Source organism: Notolepis coatsorum (assembly GCF_963971535.1).
Source record: "Notolepis coatsorum genome assembly, chromosome: 17".
NCBI classification, from domain to species: Eukaryota; Metazoa; Chordata; class Actinopteri; order Aulopiformes; family Paralepididae; genus Notolepis; species Notolepis coatsorum.
In genome coordinates this window covers 18,584,122-18,597,394 of record NC_140181.1, presented here as the reverse complement: position 1 = coordinate 18,597,394, position 13,273 = coordinate 18,584,122, and the positions used below count along the sequence as shown (strand labels likewise).

Below are 13,273 nucleotides of genomic sequence, written 5' to 3'. Positions count from 1 at the left end.
TGGACCCTATTGGAAACGAAAGGGGAAAGGGGGAGTGGGGGGAAATCGGTGTGGAGTGTCGTTACGTTAACGACGTCAGTTACGTGACCAGCGCGCTGCGGCTGTAGTAGTAGAGCACCACGTTAAACCAAAATGGCAACCCCCTACAATGAAGATGATTCTGGTAAGACCGATGCACGTGTCGGGACCTTTTGTTGTTAAAAAAAATAAGCAGCTTTTGAAGAAACGTTAACATGTAACGTTAGCGCCAACACTTCTTCAAAAGCAGATTTTTGTTTTTGTTTTACCGAAGTAACTTAACGTTCTTCTGGTCGACGGCTGCACCGACCAACGTTAACGTTAGCCACCAGAATAGCTAACAGCGTTAACGTTTGCTGCTGATTTACTGAGATCTTGTTTTTTTGTGTGTGGATGTACGGCCTTTTGACAACACTCCTTGTCGCAGTCGTTACCTTGTTGTCGTTATTATTAACCTTGTTGTTTATTTGGGACCAGACACGGCCTGGTGTTTACGTTAACTGTCACAGATTTGATAGCTGCCACATTTAGCTAAAGTTGTCAATCAACGGTCATTCGAATTCTTAATATTCAATGTAACTTATATTATGGCCCCATACACACGCTGCACGGCACCTAACGTCAGGTAAATACATGATCGAACACTTAGTTTCTACTTATTTTTTTAAATTTTAAAACCGGAACGCCTTTGACATGTCATTGATTGATTGATTGAAAACTTTATTAACAGATTGCAGAATGGGTACAATACAGTACAGCTCAATACACACAATTGTTAAGGGAATGCAGACCAGAGAAAGACTTTAGTCTTGTTTACATCAGGGTCCCCCATTTTCAATTCATCAGGACATATATGACATACATGACATACAGATAGACAGTACTGCTGCCTACATCTATACATTTATGACATACCAGATTTGCAAATACAGTACTGTTTGTGATACAAAAATAGTCCAGAAAAGGGAGTATATACATTTGATGTAAAAACTGTACATTGGAGGAGGTTGTGTGGGGGGGGGGGGGGGGGGGGGGGAAACACTGTACAACTGTCACCCTGCTGGTCTCTGACAGCGACATGTTACAGGTTGAAAAAAAAAAAACTCAGCTCTGAACTCGGCAGAATCTGCACCTGGCTCGCTGATAACAAACTATCATTACACCTGGGTAAAACAGAGTCCATTCTCTTCGGATCAAATAACAAACTCGGCAAGACCGACGGCTTCTCAGTTACAGTGGGTGACAATATTGTCACAAGGAAAGATGAAATTACATACCTGGGAAACTTCCATCCTAGAGGCAAATCTTTCCTGTGACAAAATGGCATCCAAGGTAATCAAATAAGTCAACCAACAAACAAGATTCTTGTACCGGATCTCCTCTCTGGTAAACAAGAATACCCTGAAGACTCTAACGGGAGCACTCATGGTACCAAAGCACTTCAAATCCCCTAAAAATAAGACTACAAACATCACAAAACAAACTGGTCAAACTACCGCTTGACCGTACTCCTAAAACCCACCTCACCCCTCCCATTTTGACTACCTAGGATGGCTTAGAGTAGACGACAGAGTACAGCAACTTGCAATGGGCCTGGTCTACAAGATACACTACACCAGATACATGTCGAAATACTTCCCAAAGGTCAGTGAATTCCACGACCACAACACCAGAGGGAGTTCCACAAATCATGTTCAACCCAGATTCGGCTCAAACAAGGGACTAAACACGTTTAGCAATTATGCCACAACAATGTGGAACGCCCTACCCACAGCCGTAAAATAATGTGAATCCCTACCCACCTTCAAAACCGCTCTCAAAGAGCACCTACGGGAGGCTGCAAGTAAGTAAGTAAGTAAAGTTTATAGCACCTTTCACAGACCAGGGTCACAAAGTGCTTCACATAGTAAAAACATCAATAAAATGCAAAGATAGCAGCATGGTAAGAGAAAATAATTAAAAACGTGAAATATCAGGAAAACCAAAACAGATTAAAAAAAAAAGACATAAAAGATTTACGCAGAGCATAATTCGCCAAACGCCTGTTTAAACAGCACAGTCTTTAGCTGCTTTTTAAAAGTGTTTACACTTTACAGAGACCACCACCACAGATCTAAGGTCCAAGGGCAGAGCATTCAATTAGAAACTGGCCCGGTTATAGCAGCCTATTCAATTAATTGGCATTATTAGTAACATCAGCATTGTCAATACCTGGTGCTCTCATTTGAACCATTTCCTCCTGCACCCACACCCCTTACCCTAAACTGGGTTCATATCCTATTCCCTACCCTACACCCCTTACCCTAAACTGGGTTTGTTTGTATCCTATTCCCTACCACTACACCCCTTACCCTAAACTGGGTTCGTATCCTATTCCCTACCACTACACTACTTACTTTAGAGTAAGGGTAGGGAATAGGATACAAACCCCCCCCCACACACACACATGACCTTTTATTTTACCCCTATGAGTAGCATAGATGTTTGGCAAGGGGATTGGGTTCCTTCATTGAGCACTTATCCTTATAATTAGGGCACTATATCTTTTATTATAAATATGGGGGGTTGGGTTCTGGGTGGAGTTCTGGTCTGGCTCTTGAGGGTGGTCCTCCTGGGTATCAGGTCAAGTCAAGAGTTTTAATTGTTACGGCATACAAGTATACAATGAAATGCGGGGGGTCTTCCCTTGCCCGCAGCGATTGTGCATAATACAATAATAATAAGAATCCAATAGAACGACATTGTGCAATAATACAAGTAATCAAAGTAGGGCATATCGGTAATATTGTATGTACACAAGTTTTTACAGAGCATGGTAGGACATGCTAGGTCCTGTGGTAGTGCAATACACTGTTAGCTACGGATGAGGCACTGGGTCTTTATGTACACTGCTATACAATGCTATATTATACAATCTCTCAAGTTATACTATACTATTCTTAAAGTGACCTTTCCTTTTGTAAAGTGACCATAAGTGTGAGCGACTGAGCATGTACAGCATGAGTGTGTGTGTGTGCTCATGTTAAAGTGGCTGCTAGTGTGTGAGTGTGTGTGTTGTGTGTGCTCATGTGTGCTTGTGTGTGGAGAGTTCAGTGTTCAAGGCTCTGATGGCCTGGGGGAAGAAGCTGAGCCGAAGTCTCTCTGTCGCTGGTGTTCGCAGGCGTTTGCCTGACCGCAGCAGCTTGAACAGGCTGTTGTTGGGGTGGTGAGGGTCTTGACTCTTTCATTATTCTGCAGGCTCTGGATTTGCACCTCTTGTTATATAGGACCTGCAGGGGTGGTAGTGCAATACCCGTGGTACGCTCGGCTGAGCATACCACTCTCTGTAGGGCCTTCTTGTCCTGTGCCGTGCTGTTTCCATACCAGGCAGTGATGTTTCCAGTCAAGATGCTCTCTACAGCTCCGGAGTAGAAGGACTGGAGTATATTCCCAGATACTCTGAACTTCCTTAACTGTCTCAGGTGGTAGAGGCGCTGCTTCGCCTTTTTTACGACTGAGTATGTGTGTTGTCCATGTCAGATCCTCTGAGATGTGGACCCCCAGGTACTTGAAGCTGGGGGTACAAAAAAGGTCACCACCCTCCTTTCTTCCCTCTTCTGCTTAGAGTGCTTCCTGTGCCCCTGGGACATTTCAGTCAGCATTTGTAAACAAGCCACCACTCTCTCCTAAAGCTAGAAATGAGAGACGGAACCCTCCATTCTGTTTTATTTTTCACAACGGAATGATCTGGAAGGATAGATATTACTCCTGGTAATTCAGACTCTACGCTCTGCGTCTTCTGGCCGCCTCAGACGCACTCCTATCCGAGCTCCTGGGGGGTCATCAAAGAGAAGCAGGCTATTCTCTACTTCCCACCACAGTCAGGACAGCTGAAACCTGGCCAATTTTCTGCCATCGACTAAAAACATACCTCTAAAAAAAAAATATATATATATATATTATTACTATTAAAAGAGTCAGCTAGGGGAGCTCCAGTAGCTCACCGCGTACCTCGAACGCTATTTCGGCGTCGGGGACAACCGTGCGCGTCACGGATCTGGGGTAGCGAGTTCGACTCCCGGACTAGCCGTATTTTCTCAGTGTCTTTCCCCCGATCTATACCCCCATTCAACCTGTTTCTGTCGGTCATGCTTGACCAGAAGAAAAAAAAAACGATAAACGCTAAAAGAACCAGCTGACTGGTCAAAGTTTAAAAAAAAAAAAAGTCAGCTAAATTAATTACTAAATGTAGATACTAGATAGGTAAGGGGGGAAATATGTTTTATTTTATTAAATCTTTTTTGGGGGGTGGTATATCGGCCCTTTACAGGTTTTTGCTCACATGTTTTTGTTTGTTATCGGCAGGGAAATACATCGCGTCCACACAGCGAGCTGACGGGACCTGGAGGAAGACGAGGCGGGTCAGAGACGGATATACCCCCCAGGAAGAGGTCCCTGTGTAAGTAGACGATGGACCCTTTTTCTGTTAATGATAAAAGGTGATGCTGTCGGGACGTGTGCGTAGGGCTGGGCCATATGGCTAAAATTTTTATCACAATAACATTTATCATATCGTTCGATATAGATAATTATCGATATTTTTATTAGTATTAAGACAGATTTTTTATTATTATTACCCTTTCTCCGCCGATGACGTGTTAAGACGTCATTCCTCGCCATGCGTAATTTGCCAATGACGTTTTACAGCGTCTTTGAGATCAATATTTCAAATTATTTCTGTCATGGTATTCATATTTCACCCACGGATCCTTGACGGGTGCTGTAGATCTCCGCTCAACTCTCCAACGCTTCAATACCGCCACCTGGTGGCCGATCGGCGAGTTGCAACCGGATGTTGATAATTGTGACGCCGGTTATTCCGTCCGGCCACTCGCTATCACTCGCGGGACTCCATCTTGACACACTGGACATCGATCCGTTGCCATAACTCGACAAACAACATTATTTGGACGTATATAGTATTGGATCGCATAGATCAACATCCCATAATAGCGATCTTTTTGCTCCACGCTCATCACCTAACGGTAAGAGGAGACTGGGGTGAGTTTCAGCGTTTTTGATTATTATTAACCATACAAACTGCTCTGATCTATATATCACCCATACCACATGAATCATTTAACGTCGGTCATTGCATTATAAACGACCCCCCCCCCCCCCCCCCCCCCCCCCTCCGGTCACCAGCAGATGATGAGTCATGACGTTTAGGACCTTGTACAATTGAAATTTTTTATCTGGAGTCAATCGCTATCAAACTGCATTTGATGATCTAATATATGCATAAATGGCTATAACTCACGTTCTATGAAATACAGCAGAAAACGATAAAAACATATTTATACTCTAGACAGTATTTTTGTATGAATGTGTGAATGAAAAAGTAAAACGTTCCTACATCCTGAACAATAGATAATTGATGTTGAATGGGCCATAGTAATGTCAATTTAGCAATACAATTTAAAAAGTTATAGCCCTGCAAAGAAGGTGAACATCTCCATAGACTTACAGTGCTGGCAGAGAGGCTACAAGGATGAGAATAAGCTCCGGCAGATAAAGGGTTAAGACAGATTTTTTATTATTATTATTTAAACAACAAATGTATGTTTATTTTGCAGCAATTCTTTGTCATTGACAACAAGATTGACAACATCTTTAGTGTTACAGCCCCTCACACTCCAGTTCTCAGGCTGCAGCTGGTTTGAATGCGAATGTACCAAAAAAAGGTGGCTGTGGCTCCAGGGGAGTTGAACAGTTCTGGCTCTGCTAGTTTCTTTTCTATCTTTTGGCGCTTTTTTGGTGGACAAACTACCGCACGCACACGTGCACCGTGTTGTGGTTCGGTCCGTATCTGGAGTCCCGACTTTGAGAATGCCTGTCTTAGACCTACAGTATAATACTGCCAGCTGCTATAACAAAACCAAAAAGAGGTCTAGTGAATATGAAGGTATACTGTCATGCAGGGAACAAAATTAGCTTTTTGACTTACCAGCCAGGCAGATTTTTTACCAGCCAAGAATTATAAATAGCTTTTTAGTATATCGCCATGTGTTATTATTACTATATAATACTCTCATATATGCTATTTTCAATTAATATCATAAACAACATAAGGAATATTAGCATAATTTTGAGTGGACTGAAGGAATGAGTCAGCATTAATAGTTTTAAATGCAAATAATTGAAACATAGAAGTGGGGTCGGGACACACACACACACTGTTTCAACTCACCACCCCCGCATCATATTGTAGTCTAGTCTGTCTTCAAACTTCCACTCCTCTCGAAACTTTTTTATATTTGAATATCAACATTATCTGTCCATCCTCGGTAATCCTCAGTTTACTATAATATACTCCTGTCCTGAATCCTGACCAGTGATGGGAATAACGGCACTATAAGTAACTTCGTTACTAACGGCGTTCGTTTTTTCAGTAACGAGTAATCTAACGGATTACTCTTCCAATCTTAATAACGTCGTTACCGTTACTACAAAAAAATGCGGCGCGTTACTATGAATGAACCTGTTTCTTTCATCAGACATATCTCTGCGCCGAGAGGCAATAATATGTTCTTCCTTGTTTAGTGGACAGTGCGCGAGCCAAGCATACATGCTGACGATTGGCTGAGGTTGAATACAATGTCATGGTAAGCCAATCAGAGGTGGAGGTGGGCGGGTGTCTAAAGCATCCAGAGTCTGACACACAGCGCGACAAGACAAGCGATCACTGATCAGTCAGCATGAGACCGCGGTCCGTGTAGTGTACGTTTTGAGCTCAAAAACGAATCCAACGAACAACACAATGTCAACATGAGACCGCGGGTCCATGAGCGTTTTGTGTTCAGTGTTCACTCTTTGCAGCGCAGGGCACTGAGTGGCTCTACTGCAGTGCTGACAGCCTTATCAACAGTGCTGCACTTCCTGGTTTAATAGCACAGGCTTCAGCTGCTCAGAGATATATATATCTCTGTATGTCATGCATGTCTTAAATGTAATGATTAGATTAGTTTAGATGATTCGATTAGATTCTTATATCTGTATGTTGTGTGTCATTGATTGATTGATTGAAAAGTTTATTAACAGATTGCAGAATGGGTACAGTACAGTACAGCTCAATACATACAATTGTTAAGGGGATGCAGACCAGAGAAAGACTTTCGTCTTAAATGTCATGAATTGAAAATGGGGGACCCTGATGTAAACAAGACGAAACTCTTTCTCTGGTCTGCATCCCCTTAACAATTGTGTGTATTGAGCCGTACTGTATTGTACCCATTCTGAAATCTGTTAATTAAAATGTTCAATCAATCAGTATATATTTGTCATTTATTTTTGGTATAGTGCTTAACAAGCATAATTTAATGTTGCCCAGTTGTGGCCTGTTGAGGGGCAATACATATCAAAAGTTCCAAAACATCTATTCTGTTTGTATTTGTATGATCCACTATATAAACATAGTAATTATAATATCTACATAGCCTACACATGGCATTTGATTGGAGGCTAGTCTCACTTTGTCCCACAGCAACATTAAAATAGTTTAGATTTGTGTATGTTTTTTATGTAAAAAAAAATCTTGAAAGTAACGCAATAGTTACTTTCTGAAGTAACTAGTTACTTTTATAATTTGTAACTGAGTAAGTAATTTAGTTACTTTTTGGAAGAAGTAACTAGTAACTGTAACTAGTTACTTTTTTAAAGTAACTTGCCCAACACTGATCCTGACTAGTGACTTCATCGTCTCTCGTCTCACAGACACAGAGAAAGGGAGAGTGCCCCCCCATTTCCCTTTCCCCAGTCCACACTAGTGATGTGACGATTCATCGATTTGCATCGGTGCGCCGGCATACACGTTCACGATGCGCGTGCACCGGTGGAATACGTGCGCACCGGCTAGAACTCAGGTTGAACTCGCGATGCATCTTGTTGTAGCGTCTTTGCGTCGGTCAAAACCGATGCATTAATATAATTTCCTCTCATCCACTTCTGTCAGCAGTGCACTGTGACTGCACACAGCTGATACTATACTACTAATACAGAAGGCGAGAGCCGCGTCACAGTTAACAACAACAAACAGTGGAAGTCGAGGACATGAATAGAATTGGGCTTCCTCTGGCTAACGCCAGTTAGCCGTTCAGCTAACGCTAAACTAAACTACAGTGTCTAACTAACTAACTAACGCAACACCAGTTCCATTAGTGAGGAGGGGGGGGGGGGTATATTGAAGACGCTTGACAACAGGTTCAAAGATAACTTCACATTTATTGGCTATTGGTTTCTTTATATCGCTTCATGAAGCAGGCTATCCAGGCTGGCTCTGTGTGTGTTCTGTTGACATCCGATCCTAGCCTAGTGTGTGACATCATCAACTACGCGACTCAGACGGGCTCTCTCTCTCTCTCTCTCTCTCTCTCTCTCTCTCTCTCTCTCTCTCTCTCTCTCGCTCTCTCTGTTCAATGATTTAACGTGGCCAAACGTTACAATATAAATACTAATTGGATAGTTGATGATAAACATTTAATTTCATTATCTGAAATATTATAAAATCATTTAAGTCTGCTATAAGCCATTATCCCTTTGTGTATGATTATTATTGTCTCACAGTAGTACATTGTGTGTGTGTTTTTAGCTAAAGTGGATAGAAAAGACAGTTTATGCAAAAGTCTTCTTAGGCACCCAAGAGTTTTTATATAAATTGTCTTACAGTAGATTATTTTATTTTTAATAATAATATAAGCTGCATATAAGGAATACAACCAAATCCTCTGTCATACCATAAAATTGTATCATTATTTTGCATCGTGTTGAATCGCATCGTATCGCCCCGAATCGCATTATGTTGAATCAAATCGTATCGAATCGTATCGTATCTCAACAGGGGGTGAATCGTATCGCATTGCATCGCCCGGTGCTTCAAATGTATCGTTAATGTATCGTATCGTTGGCACCGTATCGAGATGCGCATCGCATCGGCCTCGTGATGGAGATGCACATCCCTAGTCCACACTGTCTGCTGTTCTCTATGGCTCTGCCGCTGATCAGGATTAGCTTGTTAGCTTACGCTAACGTAACGTTAATTTCGGGCCATGTGGGCATAAAGGAATGGCGACGAGATGCATTTGACCCGTTGTGAGGAAAAAAAAACACCACAGACTTATTTCGGATAGCAAAATAGGCGCACTGCTGTGTAGCCCTGCTCCTCTGCTTGACCGCCCTGCGCCACACAGACATTAGCACGGACTGGGCGGATATGACTCGTCGAGTTGCCACAGGGTTTTTCAAAATAAGAGTATCGATATGAACCGAACGTTGTTAGCTGCCGGAGCCATAGATATTATGACTGGAGCTGCGCTTGGGGCGGAAATGAGACCGTCACAGGATTTTCAAAATAAGAGTATCGATATGAACTATTTTCTTACACGCCAGGTGGCGGGCAGACCTCTCATTGTTACTCGCCAAACCTTAAATCTGCCTGCCATTGGCGGTTGGCGGGTACTTATTTTGTTCCCTGCTGTCATGGTAGGACTGAGAGGTCTACTGAATATGAAAGTATGTGGTCATGGTAGGACTGAGAGGTCTAGTGAATATGAAGTAGACCTCAGTCCTACCATGACAGTATACTTCATATTCACTAAACCTCTCAGCCCTACCATGACAGTATAGTATGGTTGTGAAATTGGTATTAAATGTAGCTCTAAGTGTTATTAAAAAGGTCTTGCAAAGTCTTAAATCTAACTTGTTGAAACCTGCGGATACCCTGACCACACCTCTCTTCTTCCATCCCAGCTATGAGAACAAGTACGTGAAGTTCTTCAAGAGCAAGCCCGACCTGCCGCCCGGCATGAGCGCGGACGCCGCGCCGCAGTCCAAGCAGCAGTGCGAGGCGGCCGGTCTCTCCAAGGCGGCGAAGCGGAGCATGAAGCGCAAGGAGAAGAGGAAGCAGACTCAGCAGGGCCAGGAGGAGGAGGAGGGGGGGGAGGAGGATGCGGACGTGGAGTCGCTGAGGGACGCCGTGGAGAACGCTGCCATCTCGGAGGGCGACACCGCCGCCCCCCCTCCCCCGCAGAACGTCCCGGCCCCCGACGACCCCTCAGCGGAGCGGTCCAAGAAGATCAAGAACCTGAAGAAGAAGCTGCGGCAGGTGGACGACCTGCAGCAGAAGATGGACTCGGGGGAAATCAAGGAGCCGACCAAGGACCAGTTGGAAAAGCTGGCCCGGGCCCAGGCCCTGCGGGAGGAGTTGCAGCAGCTCGAGCGGGACGGGTCTTGAGATACAAAACTCTGGACAAAAACTCGCCCGCGGAGAGAGAGAAGGGACCGCAGATCGGTCGGGACAGACTTTGTTGAAAATCATTGGAAAAGACAAGAGACTTCTTCTACAGCTCAGACGACCTCGCCTCCCCTGGACACGGGTCTGCCCGGTCGGTGTTTTGAACACAAACTCTGGTTCTGGTAGCGAACGTCATGACCACAGTGCTTCTTTTCAGTAGAGGTGGGCTGGTTCTGTGTGCGTTAGCTGCCGCCACCATAACATTTCCAGAACTGACAAAACTGTAAATATGTGTGAAAGTCCTGAAAGACATGAACCCAGATGTTTGTGTTCTTGTCAGGACTTCTGGAAAGTCATTCATTGTTGGGTAAAAAAAAGAACATTGGGCATTTTTCTTTGTCCTTTAGGGATTTCAGATACCGGTATTCTTAACCATAAGAATGAGCTGAAATCACCCCCCCTACCCTCCCGTTTTATTTTATAATAGTAGTTTGTTGAACGATGTAACTCGATGGTTTCTTTGAAATCACCATCATGTTGTTGAGAGACGTTTTCTTAGTAACCACCCCCCCATGAATTAAACATGCCACAGAACAGTGTTGGTATTATCAGGTACACCTTTCAGTATGATTATGTATTTATTAGCTATATAATAAGTAACCGTGGTTAGCATCATGATATACAGTCAGATTGCAACAAACTGTAGTTCCAGTGGGATCATTATGCAAGAGCCTTGAACGTTAGAGTCCCACTTTTACTGAGGATCATGTGATGTTTTATAAACCAGTGTTATATACTTTGAATAATCAAAAAAAACTTCTCGTTTTACAACAATGTCTTACGTTTACCAGATAAAAGACTGTGTCCTCTGCTTTAGCCCCAAGAAGGGACACAGTTCTTCTGTGGGTAGTTTAGAGCGATGGCGCCCTCTGCTGGTGGAAATGCCACAGTAAACTGAGAACTGTAACAAATATGATGCATAAGAAAATATTTTCGACTTCTCTAGTTTTCTTTTTCCAGACCGACTCGGGTTCTTTGGCCTAAGGTTGTTTTGAGCCTCTGTGCTGAAGCTAATTGTTGTTTTCTGCCTCCCCGTGTCTCTGTGGTATAATCTACTGCAATATGTTGTGACAGGGCCGAGAGGGGCGTCCTCCCTCATGTCGGAGACAATGCAGCACTGTTATTTATACATGATTGTAATCTTAGATTATGAACATTGTAATTATCTGTTGTCCCGGGGAGGACGTGTGGTTAGTTGTTTGTTCATAGAATACTTCAAATGTACTTACAATTAAAGGGGCATTTCACCCAAAATTTAAAGAAATACACATTTCGCCCCTTACCCGTTGTGCTATCTATCCCTCCAGGTAGTGTCAGTGATTCACCTGGTTCTAACCCTAACCCTTACCCGGAGTGCTATCTATCCCTCCAGATAGTGTCGTGTCATTCACCTGGTTTCCCTCCAGATAGTGTCGGTGATTCGCCTGGTTTCCCTCCAGATAGTGTCGTGTGATTCACCTGGTTTCCCTCCAGATAGTGTCGGTGATTCGCCTGGTTTCCCTCCAGATAGTGTTGTGTGATTCACCTGGTTTCCCTCCAGATAGTGTCGGTGTGATTCACCTGGTTTCCCTCCAGATAGTGTCGGTGATTCGCCTGGTTTCCCTCCAGATAGTGTTGTGTGATTCGCCTGATTTCCCTCCAGATAGTGTCGGTGATTCGCCTGGTTTCCCTCCAGATAGTGTCGGTGATTCGCCTGGTTTCCCTCCAGATAGTGTCTGTGATTCGCCTGGTTTCCCTCCAGATAGTGTCGTGTGATTCGCCTGGTTTCCCTCCAGATAGTGTCGTGTGATTCGCCTGGTTTCCCTCCAGATAGTGTCGTGTGATTCGCCTGGTTCTGGAGATGTTGTCGTCACTCCATGGAGCTGAATGGCGTTCTCTCAAAGCACCGAAAGAAATCAAAATTTCTTTCCAGAAATCACGACTTGGTTACTCGAGATAAACCACAGACCTTGTTGTGCGTAAGGTAGGAACTATTTTCGACCGAACTGCACCCCCCATAATACTGAACAAGTGTGTACTTTGGTAGAGGATAGTTCCTACATGAACCTGCTCACAACGAGGTCTGGATTATCTTGCTTTCGTTTTTTTTTAATGTTGTTTTTGCCATTTGGAGTGCCAACAACCAAGTGGCATTCCGTTCCAACTTCCATTGTATTGAAATGACGGCAGGCAGATATCTCCAACACTTAAGCAAATCACATTGAAACTATCTGGAGGGATTGATAGCACTCCGGGTAAGGGAGAATATATATAATAAATATATATATATATATTTTATTATTATTTTGAGTGAACTGCCCCTTTAAGTAATATACCGCATTCATACCGAAACATTTTCATGGGTGTAAACATCTTCTGTGAGCAACATCAACAGTATGTTTGGAACCGCCGTCACCTTGGTTCTCTCAATGAGTCTAGCCTATGACCGGAATTTAACGGACATATTAAGTTCCCAGGAGACATGGATTTAATTTACAAGCATGCGATAACACTCTGCATCAAAGAAGGTGCACATAACTAAGAACAATATTGAGGGACACATGTTCAGCACAGTGACGTGTCAAGAGACGGAGCTTCCCTTTCATATGACTGGTTCCGTTAATTTAAGATACGATATTCCTTTGTTGATCCCCTTGGGGAAGTTTGGGCGTCATAGCAGCATGGGGGAGGGGAGGTACAGGTATAGGCGGGGTAATGGTAGAAAGACATAAATATAGGCAATACGATTTTATCTGAATAAAAATATGAAGAAATAAACGGTGTAAACAATATAATCTTTTTTTGATTTTATTTAGAATCTGCTGTGAAACAGTGGGCATACAGACCACCTGTCATTCTAAACATGGGACACTTGTGATTCCCATTCACCACCTCTGACATCGGGAAGAGTTTTTACAAACTACTCATTACACCCCGAGACAAAATAGT

At 43.3% G+C, this 13,273-nt stretch overlaps 1 protein-coding gene across 1 annotated transcript; it reads left to right on the top strand.

The window, feature by feature from the left end:
• The first annotated feature begins 57 nt into the window (after nt 1–57).
• pym1 (PYM homolog 1, exon junction complex associated factor) lies at nt 58–12,999 on the top strand. Its single transcript, XM_084334040.1, has 3 exons — nt 58–163; nt 4,363–4,456; nt 9,802–12,999. Exons 1-3 carry the CDS (start codon nt 133–135, stop codon nt 10,283–10,285), a joined length of 609 nt encoding a protein of 202 aa, XP_084190166.1. The 5' UTR covers nt 58–132; the 3' UTR covers nt 10,286–12,999.
• The last annotated feature ends 274 nt before the right edge of the window (nt 13,000–13,273 follow it).